The sequence below is a fragment of the Canis lupus genome, chromosome 8 (genome assembly GCF_003254725.2).
Source record: "Canis lupus dingo isolate Sandy chromosome 8, ASM325472v2, whole genome shotgun sequence".
Classification (NCBI taxonomy): domain Eukaryota; kingdom Metazoa; phylum Chordata; class Mammalia; order Carnivora; family Canidae; genus Canis; species Canis lupus.
Window position 1 is genome coordinate 27,021,651 of NC_064250.1, and position 13,521 is coordinate 27,035,171.

The following is a 13,521-nucleotide window of genomic DNA, read 5'->3' on the forward strand; positions in this document are numbered from 1 at the left end:
TCGGCTCAGGTCATGATCTCAGGGTGGTGAGATTGAGCCCCTCTTCAGGCTCTGCACTCAGTGGGGATTCTGCTTAAGATTCTCTCTCTCCCTCCCTCTTTGCCCCTCCCCTGCTTGTATGCTCTCTCTCTCAAATAAACAGATCTTAAAAAAACAAACACCAAAACCAAAGAGTAGAAGATAGACAGTTGAGAAAGAAGAGGAAGAGAATTCTAAGAAAAGGAAATAGTACCTACAAAAACCTGAAGGACAGAGAGTAGAGTACATATAAGGAACTAAATAAAGTTCAGTATGGTTAGAATGTCAAGATAGGCAAGGCCTTAAAATGTGTATTATTCTAAGGCTTTATTCCTTGGACATGGAGAATAAAAGAGGAATGACACAAAACTTCAGATTTATAATTTTTGAAGATCAATATATTTTCCTAATTGTAGTCAGAGCAGAAGGGAGCAAGAATGGATGCAGGAGATGATAAAAATAACCTCTTAAAATCTTTATCCCCAGTTCATCTCTCAAGCCTAGAGCTACATTTCCTACCACCTATTAGATACACCCACCAATGTAATGCCATATGTTAAAAACCAGACACAAGATCCAGACCCACATATTTAGTATTTCCTAGTTTTGTTGATAGCAGCGGTATCACCACCCAAGTCAGAATTTTAAGTGCTATTGATTACTTGTTTCCCCACATTAATCACCAGGTAATTTTGACCATCTTTTTTTTTTTATCATTTTATTATTTATTTGAGAGAAACAGCAGGACGTCAGGCTCAATCCCAGGGTCCTGGGATCATGACCTGAGCTGAAGCCAGATGCTTAACTGAGTGAGTCACCCAAGCACCCCATTTTTATCATCTTCTAAATAGGATTCAAATCCATCTCTTCCTTTTATCTCCAGTTCCAGTGCCTAAATTTAGGCTTGCACAAACTCTCATTTGGATTATTCAATCACTTGTCTTTACACTTCTAGCAACTTTACCTAATCCAGCCTCTACACCATGAGAGATTCCCTTCTTCAGTGTTTCTTCAGTTTATAGAAGTCCAAATTCTTTGACATGATATATAGATCCATTATCTTATCCTTTTCTGCCAGAAAATTGCCTGTATTCTCCATCTATGACATCTCTGCCATATTTGGTCACACCAAATCTACAAATGCAGATCCCTCAAAATTCATCATAGTTTCTCAAGATGTCAGGTGTTTGCACCCACTATTCCCATAGCCTGAAATATTTTTCCCATCTTGTTCACCTGAAAATTACCCCATATTATTTTACAATCCAGTCAATGCCTCCTCCTCTATTAATCCTCCCTGGTTCACATTATAATTCTTTCTCTTCTCTTCCCTTCCCCTATTCCCAGTAAAGACAGAATTATGTATTTCTTTGACTTCACTTCTACAACAGCACTTTCAATATTATAACTGTTTACATGTCTGTTTTCCTGACTAAATTATATGTCCTCTGTTGATAGTATACTTTCTTGTGTCTCCATCCACATCCCCTAACATCCACTTGGCACTGAATAAGTATATCCAGAATAAATGAATCTATACGATGGGATCCTAGGATATGCTTCAAAATGCCTTAAGTTATTTTAGAATTGTGACTTCTGGCTTAAGGGAGAGATAAGGAGGGTGTATATAAAAAAGGGATTCACAGGATCCCTGGGTGGCGCAGCGGTTTGGCGCCTGCCTTTGGCCCAGGGCGCAATCCTGGAGACCCGGGATCGAATCCCACATCGGGCTCCCTGCATGGAGCCTGCTTCTCCCTCTGCCTATGTCTCTGCCTCTCTCTCTGTGTGACTATCATGAATAAATAAATAAAATCTTAAAAAAAAAAAAAAAAAGGGGGATTCACCCCAGTTCACCCACCACCCAGAAGAACCTATGGAAGTGATAAACTACATAATACATAACAAAGATTTCTATACAAAGTATACATTATTTATTTATTTATTTTTATTTATTATTTTTTAATAATAAATTTATTTTTTATTGCTGTTCAATTTGCCAACATACAGAATAACACCCAGTGCTCATCCCATCAAGTGCCCACCTCAGTGCCCATCACCCATTCACCCCCACCCCTCACCCTCCTCCCCTTCCACCACCCCTAGTTCGTTTCCCAGAGTTAGGAGTCTTTATGTTCTGTCTCCCTTTCTGATATTTCCTACCCATTTCTTCTCCCTTCCCTTCTATTATCTTTCACTATTATTTATATTCCCCAAGTGAATGAGAACATATAATGTTTGTCCTTCTCTGATTGACTTATTTCACTCAGCATAATACCATCCAGTTCCATCCACGTTGAAGCAAATGGTGGGTATTTGTCATTTCTAATGGCTGAGTAATATTCCATTGCAAAGTATACATTATTTATGATCACAAAAAAGTTTTCTCATTGAAAACAACAAATATGAATAGAATCATTCATTAAATGAGTGTTTGTTCAACAGATCCTTTAAAAATGGTATTTTCAAAGAATATTTAATGACCAGAGAAAAATGCTAACTGTTCCAATTGAGTAGAAAAAAGATCTACATTGTGATCCTTAGAAATGTATCAGTTTAAAAACATTAGGAAAAAAATCTGAAATAAACTATACTGAATTATTAACAGTGTTATGTCTGGGTAATTTTCTATAACTATTATCATTTGACAAATACTTTTTGAGCATCTGTCTGCTATCATACAATGATGAACAAGAGCCATCTAGTCCTTCTTTCTTGTAGTTAAACATGTCATACTACGTAATCAATCAGAAAAAGCATGCAAGTTAGAAAAAAATACATGGGTTTGCCCTCTCTGAATTTATATCCCACAAAAGGTTTAAAAAATTCCTAGGGATGCCTGGGTGGTTCAGTGATTGAGCATCTGCCTTTGGCAAAGGCCAGGATCCTGGGGTTCTGGGATTGAGTCCTGCATCAGGCTCCTTGCAGGGAGCCTGCTTCTCCCTCTGCCTATGTCTCTGCCCCTCTCTCTGTCTCTCATGAATAAATAAATAAAATCTTAAAAAAATAATTCCTAGATCTTCTCTTGAATGGAGGTTGGGGACAATTTTGATACAAATATTTTTATAAAGACCACCCCAATGACTTGGGACAATTACGAACTATATCGTATACAATAACTGTCTAGATTACCTGACATGTCTAGTTCTTCTGTGGACCAAAGGTAGTGAAAACTCTCAATCTCTAGACTTTTTCTTCGGTTGGCAGATTTAAATATTAACATTAACACAAATAAAATTTGCTCAGCTGAAATTTAATCCGTCATCCAACTTCCACATTTCTTTTCTCTTTTGTGTTTCTTTCCCCTCTACCATTTCCTGCTCTATATATCTAAAAGAATTCTTACACGTTCAACCAGGGAATATGCAGCTTAAAATTAAGCTCTCCCCCACTGGAGATTCTCAGGGAAGACAGGAGATTGAGAGGGGAATCTATGTTTTTGAAGAGCATATATAAAAGTTACAAAGAGTCTCAAAGCTGGTTTTTTAAAGCTCCTGCTTCATAAGATACTTGCTTTTCCTTGCAAGAATAAAATCCTGCTCCAGATAGTTGCTGTAGTTGTAACATTTATTTAGAAAAGTAGATAATACCTGACTAGAATGTAACTAATTTACCTTCATTATTCTTCACTATTATTATTTTACTAGTTTGTATCACTGACTGAAAATACTTCTAAAGCTTCCAAGGATTTTCAGCTCATCAGAAACACAGTGATAGCAAAATTACTCTAACTGCTCTGAGTTTCAAAACTTCAGCACTACATTCTGATTGTTACATATTTTTAGGTATATAAAAAGGAATAAATACAAACTGACACAATTCTGTAAGGTTTAGAGAGCTGCAAATGGATATGCTATGAAATAGTTTTCCAGAAATATTTTTCCTAAAGAACTCAAATAATTAAAATTTGTACTAAAAATATATAGCTGGATATCTTAATAGACTTTATAGACAGACACAGAGTCTTAAGTGCTGAGTGTTGTGACGTCAAAAGACAACTAGGTGACAGAATTACTGAGAGTTATTCATTCGTTCATTTATCGAATTTTTAGAAGCACTTACTCTGTGGCAGGTATAATTCCAGGTACTGTGGGAGGAGTGAAAACAGATAAAAACTCCTGTCCTCATGGAGTATGTTAGTGGATTGAAACAGATAATAAACAAGAAAAAAATAAAGATTATGTTATGTGGTGATTAAGTGCAAAGAAAAAATACATTAGTAAAAAAAGATGTAGTGTAAAAGAAAGAAGGGAAGGGAGCAAGTCATGGCTGTCTGAGCAAAAACATTCTGAGCAGAGGAAAATGCAAGAACAAAGACCCAAAGGTAGGAAGATGCTTCTTATGTTTAAGGAAGAGAAAACAGACCAGTGTGGCTAGAACAGAATGAAGATGGTAAAGAGTAATAGATGAAGAGGGAGAGATAAGAGGAACAGCTGGGGCTTCCTGGAGGAGCTTGTGAGGAAGGTTTTCAAGGACAGGTAAGAGAGGTAACATTTGAAAGGGGGGTGGGAGGTGATTCCAGGTAATTAGAACAAAGGAAAACAAAAGATAAGGAACCAGGATATTGAGGATGTTTAGGAATCAGAGACTAGCCAGGAGTGGAATCAGTATACATATGTAAGTGCGAGGAAGCATGAATGTGGTGAGTAAGGAGATGGGGGGGAGGGGCGGTGAAGATGATGTATGATAAATATTCAGTCATTGATCCTCTCTTTAAGAGATGCGGAAGAGAGATGAGGCAGGGAGGTACCCCCTTTGCTTTTCCTGGCAAGAATAAATCCTGTTACAGAGAATTGCTGTAGTCATTATATTTATAATAATAATAATAATAAAGGTGATCTTGAAATTTTTGTGAAGAAAACATGTTAAATTTTCTTGTAGTAGGAAGAAAAAATATGTAAGAACTGGAATTTAGACTATTTCATTAACATGAACTGAATTGCACTGATCTAATACATAGTGACTCATAAGATGAAAATGACTAAAAAGTAGGAATGAGAAGACAAAATAAGAATTTCAATTTTTTAAAGAGCATTCCACAAAAGGGCTAATCCATGGCTAAACAATGCAGAGTTAATTACCTCTAATTCTACATAAAGAGGATTCTGTTATTTTTATCCACTTTGAATTCAAAGGTATTCACAACAGGGCAAGAATTGGGACTTTCCTCACAGTTCAAAACCCCATTCCTGTAACAGTGCCTAGCATAGAAGACTCAAATGTCCTTTTAATGAATAAAAAGCCTACCCATCACAGTCCATCTCAGTAAAATGACACAGTGCTAGAATTGTCATGTACTACTTCGAATCATTATTACTAATAGAACAATAAAAGCAGAAAAGGAGCTGAAAGGCAATGTTTTCTTTACATTCTACCATCTGTGCAATAAAATGACATACCCCAGAAGAGTCTACGGTAAATTACCCATATGACAGAAGACCATTTAAGCTATACATGCAGGAGCGTTGCTTGGAATAATGAGATATATATATTAAATCTAATGAGGAAAGCTGTTGCAAAAATCAAAGGAAATTTCCCTTAATATATCCATATGAGTTACATTAATGCTTCTCTTGAAATAGAAAAAACAAAAAGCATAAACCAATCTGAAGCGATCTCTTTCCTTTTAATCCTTCAAGAACCCAGTGGATTTATGGAATTGTTTGCTTCTCTATAATTTTTCTTTAATATTAAATTAACAGTACCTCACCCTCTCATTTGTCGCAAATAATGCCAGGGAACACAATTAAAAAGACAACAGCTCTTATCCCCTCTCCGGTCATGGAATGTTCTAAATCCCTGAGAGAGGAACTGCTAAAGTAGGGGGAAAAAAAACCCAAACAAACCACCAAATACAAATGATGAAACATCTGCCAGGAAAAGCAGAATCCTACACAGGATAATGTTTATGCACACATCATTTTGATTGGTATTAGACCGTTTACAGTGAAAACTGACAGATCTGGTTTCATTATGACTTTTAAAACTCAAGCTCAACCAGGTAAGAGTTTTTTTTTTTCTTTAAACGCAAACGCCTCGTGTCAATATTCTTTCTCACCTACTGTCTTTGATGCAGCATTTTTCCTTGCTGAGACTGGCACGTCCTCAAGTGCAACTCTAGAAGCAGACTCGAACTCCCCCTCGATACCACAAACAAACGTAAGAAGCCTTCCTAGCACACACAGAAGTACAACAGTGGTTTTGCAAAGGTCTGGTTAGTTCTGCGTGTTGGCAGCGATCAGAGCAAGGAATGAAAATAAGGTGCTCTGAGCGGAGTAAAAAGGAAGCCTGGCCGCTTCATCCCCACGATGCGACAATAAAAGCATCCTCCCCACGCCTCACACTCGGCCGGGAAAGCGGCGCGGCGCGGCCCGGCCCGGCCCGGCCCGACTCACCTTGTAGACGTCCCCGTAGGTGCCACTGCCGACCCTCTGGACGAGCTCGTAGTCCTGCTGCGGGTTCCGCCTCAGGATGTCCGCGGCAGGCCGCAGCGGGGCCTCCATCTTCGCTCAGGGCCCGGCCCCCGCCGGCTCTGCCCCCGGCGCCCCGAGTCCCGCTAACGAGGATGAGCGGCGCCGCTTCCCAACATGGAGCCTCTGCCCGCAGCTCCGCCTGCACGAGGGACGAGCAGAGGCTGCAACCCCGGGCGGCCCGGCCCCTTCCCTTCCGCCCCGCCGGGGAGCGCGGACGAGCGGGCCTGGAAGGGTCCCCGGCGCCCCCTAGTCCCGCCCGGGCGCGGCCCTTCCCCCTCCCGGCCGTCCGCGAACAGCCCGCCGGCCTCCCCGCCCGCCGGGGCCTGGGGCCGGCTCGGTACCCGAGGGGGGCGGCCCCGCTCTTTGTTGAGCGCGGAGCCAGGGACCTACTTCCACGCCGGCGCCCGCGTCCCGCGTCCCGCGACCCGCGACCCGCGACCCGGCGCCCGCTGCCGCTGCGGACCCTGCGCCGCCGCCGCCGCCGCCCCGCACGTCCGCTCGCAGGCGGCGGAGGCGCGTACCGCCGTCGCCGCCGCCGCCGCCGCCGCCGCCGCCGCCGCCGCCGCCGCCGCCGCCGCACCACGTCCCCCACCCGGGGCTGCGTCACCGGGTGAAACGTTCCCGGCCAGCGTGGGTCGGCGCCCAGCGGCCCGCCCGAGCGCGCCGGCCGCGGGACCAGAGTGCCGCCCTGAGGCCTGGTCGGGACACGACAGCCTCCCGGCCGCCAGGCCACCGCGCCCCCCCCCGGCCGGGGCGCGTCCTTCCTCCGCCCAGGCTGCGCTCCCCGCTGAGGTGACGGACGCCCCCCACCCCCACCCCGGGCGGGCCTTCGCGAGCCTACCGGCCTCCGCTAAACCGCCCCCCCAGATTCGCCAGGTAAATTTGGAGGGTGACGGGTAGAGGGGGGAAGGGTGGGCGCGAGGGCAGCCTCTCCAGGCCAACACGGAAAAGGTAGGTAGGCTGAGGGCACTGGGCCAGAAGTCACCTGGCCGCGGGGGCCGGGGAAGGAGGTCGCGGGAGTGCCGGCCTGGCCGCGCCGCGGCACACCCTACCACTGCACCTTCCTGTTTTGCAAATCATTCCCGGTGGTACCAGTTTGAGGCTGCACTACACACCTACCTGCACAACCTGTCTTCTCCTGAGTTTTTCCACGACATTTCCGAAAGCCTGAATTCCCAGGAAGCCTCAGTGGCCTTTATCCCTGTTGGCGATACACGCTATGCCTCATGGCGGGACTGCGCCTTGCATGGGATCCGGAGTTCTGCAGAAGATAAAAACAAAAGCAGAGACCACAACCTGCTTCTGGCTCTACCACCTCCTCAGTAGGTGATCTGGGGCAGCACATCATATTTGGCGATATCTCAGGGTCGTTATCTGCTGCTTTTGGGGTTAAGGTTTTGTATCTGGCACACCCCCCCCCAAAAAAAAGTGTTTATAAGGCGTCTTACAGAATTATAGAGAGGGTTAATCCATATAAGAGGTCATAAACTACTTCACAGTGCACAGAGTATGGAAACAGGAGTTCGAGGAAGTCATTGGGCTGATGTTTCACAAGCTGTTTTGCAATTTCAGTTCCAGTCCTGTTCGTTCTGAAGGTAGAAATAAAGTTGCCAGATTTATGTATTTCAGTAGAAATACATAAAAGATATTTCAGTAGAGGTTTCGAACAGAAAAGCCAGATAATGCTCAGCCAATGCGTTTAGTAACTGAAAAATCAGGAAAGAGCAAGTTGCGGATGTTGGCTTGTGAGTTTGAGCATCCAATTCAATTCCGTTCTTGGGCGATATACTCCTTGTTGGTGATCATTGTAATTAATTGTATAATGTAGAAATTAAATTTACACCTTAACAGGACGAGGAATATATGCATTTTCTTGTGCTCCCTGCACAAAAGGCACTTATTTAGCGAACATAAGTAAGCTCAGACTTACATGCTCTATGGACAAAGCCTATGTGTTTGCTGCATTGAAAAAATTGTTGAAGAACAGTTCCTTCTTTCAAAGCTTCTTGGCACTTGTTTTGGTGGGCACATACTTTTGGCTTCAATGACTCAAAATCTTTTCAAATGTTCTATTGGTATCCTAGTACTTGTTTACAGTCATAAATTCTTTTTTTTCTTCCTTCGACCCTATAAGCATTGATCCTTTTTCTAGTCTGGAGTTTATTCTTACGTATTTATACTTGCATTATTCCAGAGAATTTGAGGCAGCATACAGAAAATACATACTATTACACAAGATAAAAATAGGTAAATGAAGAAATAGGTATGATGTTAAAGAGAGGGAAAAGAGGATACTAGAGCAATGCAGCAAATTTGCCAAAGCAGCGGGGTTTTATAGTGTTTTTGAGATCACAGTGAAGCAGTTGATCAAGAGAGGCACATCTTGTCCTACTACGAAGACTTTAGAGAATTTTACCTCATGAGCCTTCATAAAGTGGAAACGCTGAACTCCCAATTTGAAACAAGGGTAAGTGTCTGATAATCCTTCAAGCATGTTATTCTTGAAGCACAATGTTTGATACGAATTGAGTAATAAAAAGTTTGAGGTCATAGGCTTCAACAAGACTCTGGAGTGCAGATATTTTTATGTTGCCAGCAATGGCAGATCCATATGCTTTGACTATCAATTCAGAGGCGGATAGCATGGAAAAAGTTGAAATTTTACATGGTGATTTAAAAATATGTCTGCTATAATCATTACTTGTACTGCCATTGATGCAAAGAGGAAAACATTTGTTTTATTCTAACTCCAAAAGAATCTTATTTAAAAATCTTTTTTAAAAATACTGGTTGAGTTCATTTAAACAAGATCAGTGAAATCATAGCTGGTGAGTTAAATATTACATGGTTGGTAGAGAAATTCAAGTTTAATATCCATAAAATAAACATATGGCACATAAATTTAATTTTACATTCTAAACAATTAAGCACAGAGCTTTCAATAATATAATGTAATAATAATAATTTTAAAATTGTAGCTAGCAGTTTCTTACAAACTGCTGAATGTTATAACAAAGTATGGAATAAGAATACGTGTAACTTGATAAGCCCTTTATCTCTGCCTCATTATCATATATTCTTTGTGTCTTCATAATATCTGACATGTAAAATATCTTCCAGGTTTTACTCTCATCTACATAACAACCTGTAATGGTTTGCTCTGTGTTTTGTAGTGTTTTTCCATTCTGTCACAGTTCTTTAGTGAAATGCTAATTGTAATCTGTGGCTCCTGGTTTCTTCAGCCAAGGCTGAATAAAAAAAAAAAAAAAACTGGGAACATAAAATTTTTAACTTCTACCTAGGTAAGGTTTGCAACTAATTATCCAAGATAGAAAGCCTTATCAAAACTCAAGTGTGACAGAACAGAGCCTGAGGACATTAAGTTTTGTGTATGGAACATGTAGGCTTAACCTGTATAATCTCCTGATGAACCTTCTGGCATAAACTAGTTGCAAAATGTAACACTGTGTGATTGAGTTTATTGCTCCATGGATTTGTTAGATATAATTAAATTTTGGAAGACATCTTCTGCCACAGTTATGATTTAGATTTTCAAATAGTTCAGCTATTCTTTCTGTTACTAATTAGAGTCGTCTATTGAGGGAAGAATCATGTTTTTGAAGAATAGAAGAGCTCTATTTTGTTCTGGACAGCAGTAGACCATGTATCTCATTCAGAATCAGTATCAAGTCAGTATGAGGGGAGTTTTAAAAAAGAAGTGTTGGGGGTACCTGGTTGGCTAGATCAGTGGAGCGTGTGACTCTTGATCTCAGGGTTGTAGGTTTGAGCCTACATTGGGTGTAGAGATTACTTAAAATCGTTTTAAATTATAAAAACAAAAACTTAAAAAATAAAAAAAGAACAGTTGCATATTCCTTTTTTTATCCAGCTTGAAATGATCATCTGATATGTTAAAATTAACCTTGATTCCCAGGATGGATTTTAGGTTTTTATCAGGATTGGTAGCAGGGTTCCTGTATTTGGCTCACAACTTGATCCCGTCTGCAAATTCAGTAACTAAGAAAAAATGTAAGTTATAAATAATCTTGCGTTGTTCCTTGATTTCCTCACAGTATAATAAGTATAACATTCAGAAGGGATGCTTAAAGTTTGCTTACACCTCATATAAACTAATGTTTCAAGAAGCCCTAATGGTCAGAAGAGACCACAATGCCTCACTGTGGCCCTATCCTATACCTCTACCACTCTTACAGTGTTCTAACTAGCTCTTTTTTTCCTTGCCCCTTTAAGATGAGTATAATAACGGCATTCCACTGTTTCTAGTCTCAGGGTGTTTCACTATCCCTTATTAGTTCCTTAAACCCTGTTCTCATTTTTAAAAATAGTCCTTTCATTAGATTCTCTCTTTGTGCTGTATCTTTCTTGCCAGAACCGTGATTAATAGTTACAGGTATTAGAAGAAACCTCAGGAAAGAAACCCTTGCTTTGTGGGATGGTATTACTCACATAATCTGGTGATTACCTATATAAACTTCTTGCCATGGAAAATGAAACAAGGGTGTCACAATTACTGAAATAACCATCAATAGTGACAGGAGATGGAGGGCGCAGCAATGGAAGGCCAATATCTAGCACTTAGCTGCTTTGGTAGTGATGATCACTAAAATCATGCTGTCACTTGCTCTGATTGCCTCTGAGAGAATACTTGGGGGAAAAAAAAAAAGACAAATGGCCTGAGTTCCAAACTGAAGGCATGAGTAGAAAATCCAAAAGCTTCTTTGACAGCTTCAAAGAAACCTATTTCTCATGTAGCTGAAGGGGAAATAATGGCTGAGAATCAAGCCCATAGCTGAATAGTAAAGGCTCTTGAGTTGCAATAGTATTTAAATGTGAGACCTAGATCTGTTATGCCAAAGTAAGAGCTCTGGTATAGAAGTACTGGGATCCTGCAATAAGGATGGGGGCATTTGGGTAGATATAAATGACACTGAGAACTTTGAACAAGAGTAATGTTTCAAATAAGTGATAGACATTAAGGAGTGCACTTGTGATGAGCACCAGGTGATGTATGGAAGTGTTGAATCACTATACTGTACACCTGAAACTAATATGACACTGTATGTTAACTAACTGGAATTTAAATAAAAACTTTAAAAAGCAGAGAGATTTTAGCATAGCCCTGATGGAAAAGGACAAGACCTGTTCTTGGAGAAGAAAACTTTTGCACTGCTGGAATTACAGGGTCTTGCCAAATACCTGTGATTCAGGTTGACTTGAGCAGTGGTAGTCTTTCTGAATTGGCTATTTGAAGTTGGTAGTCTCTATGCTGAGATGCAAGAACTTCCAAGACATACTGTAGAGGAAGGAATCTGAAGATTCACGGAGATGGGAATGTTGAACTTGCCCTTTTATATGCATCTGGCTTAGTAATGCTCTATCCATACCATCCCTATAAGGGCCTATAATATCTGCCTTTATCAAAGCATTGAGATAAAGGGCTACAGATGTCCTTGAAAAATTATTTGGTGGCTGTCCTAATTGGTTGGAAATGATAATGGAGATGCCACAACGAAATCAGGATCCATGATTTCAGTGGGAATATTTGAGATCCTGGTAGAGTCCAGGTGGGACTTAACTGTCAAAGGCATGTTCAGCGCAATTACCATGATAACCCTCAGGAGGAAGTGATAATCAAGGGTGTTTGCAAGGATCTTCGATGGTGTATGATCATCAATGTCAATTAATTAAACCAATAGTCTACCTAAGTGCTACTTGACATATGTAAGCAGAAAAATTTCAGGTCTGATGAGAAATTGAACTCAGGTCACTGTGATGGTGATTCAATACATATCACCCAATTCTTAAACTGTAACCAGTTCACAAGTCTAGAGTACCTGAATTGAGGGAGAAGCCTCACAGTTGTATTTCTACATGTGGAGTCTTTACTAGAGCAAATCAACACAGCCCTTGGCACCTAGAATATAGCTATTGAATTGACACTTAGAATGTAGATTTCAGTTCCCTTTAAAAGAAATAATCAGAAGCAGTTTGCCTTCACATGACTTGGATAGCACTGTCATTATCTTAACCTCAGACCCATGTAAACACTTCAGTTATAATATGCTGTAATTCCAGAGGGACCTTTGTTTTCTTGATATCTAGTAGAACATCCTGTTAGTCTATTACCTTGATGACATAGTGCAAACTGGATAAGTAAACAGGAAATAGCAACTGCCCAAGATACCTTAAAAAGACCCTTTTATCAGAGGATGAGAAATAAACCTAGTTCAGAGACCTGTGCAATAGTGAAATTTCTAAAAATCAGTGGAATTACTGTGTTCTACATCCACCTCAAAGAACAATACACAGTGCTTGGTTAGACTGTTTGGATTTTGGAGCCACCATATTGCACGTGCTGCTCTCTGACCCATTTACCATGTAAATCATATGGTGGCCAGTTTTTCATAAGACTTGGAAAAACAGAATGTCCTACAGATGGTCCAGGTTATTGGCACAAGCTGCACTGATAGGGTTTTGGTACAAGAATGTGCCCTCATCTCCTGACAACTATTCTCCATTTGAAAGGTAACTCTTGGTTTGTAACCAGGCCTTGGCAAAAACTAAACACCTGACTGGGGGATACTGAGTGACTATGTTTTGTGAACTGCTCTTTAGGAACTGGGTGTTATCTAATTTACTGAATCATTAATTGAACATGGGCAGCATAATTTCATTATCAAATGGAAAGGTGTATACTGGGGTGACCTGAGCAGATATGGAAGGCATGGACAGACTTCCTTTGTACCCATCCCTACTTCTTTGCCACCACCCCCCCCCCTTTTTTGAACTTTTTCTCATGGTCATATAGCAGAGGAAGGAAAAGCTTGGGCCTCGTTTATTAATGGTCTGCATGATATACTAACACCAACTGGAAGCATATAGCCTCTGAATTATGGCACTACCCTTAATGAGGTGGCCTTGAAAAATAGGGTTGAAGAGAAGTTCTCCCCATGGGCATAATATTGAATAGAACATCTGGTTGTCCTCTTTGTTAGGAAGGAGGTATAGATCT

General features: G+C 41.0%; 2 protein-coding genes across 7 annotated transcripts in view; one reads left to right on the forward strand and one right to left on the reverse strand.

Annotated features, from left to right (window-relative positions):
• MAP4K5 (mitogen-activated protein kinase kinase kinase kinase 5) overlaps nt 1-7,747 on the reverse strand; it is a 109,055-nt gene extending 101,308 nt beyond the window's left edge. For 2 of the 3 annotated variants that reach the window (XM_049113161.1, XM_049113159.1), the window contains exons 1-2: nt 7,608-7,747; nt 6,411-6,627 (exon numbers count right to left, since the gene is read on the reverse strand). In XM_049113161.1, coding sequence (XP_048969118.1) covers nt 6,411-6,518 — 108 coding nt within the window. In that variant the 5' untranslated portion in view covers nt 6,519-6,627; nt 7,608-7,747. Of the gene's footprint in view, nt 1-6,410; nt 6,628-6,878; nt 6,985-7,607 lie in introns of those variants that run through there. The other variant, XM_049113160.1, reaches the window with a different exon arrangement.
• Nucleotides 7,377-13,521, forward strand: part of ATL1 (atlastin GTPase 1) — a 73,858-nt gene continuing 67,713 nt past the window's right edge. For 2 of the 4 annotated variants that reach the window (XM_035719932.2, XM_049113163.1), the window contains exon 1: nt 7,669-7,810. The gene's annotated coding sequence lies outside the window, so the exon portion shown is untranslated. Of the gene's footprint in view, nt 7,440-7,668; nt 7,811-8,844; nt 8,956-13,521 lie in introns of those variants that run through there. The other 2 variants (XM_025442771.3, XM_025442770.3) reach the window with 2 other exon arrangements.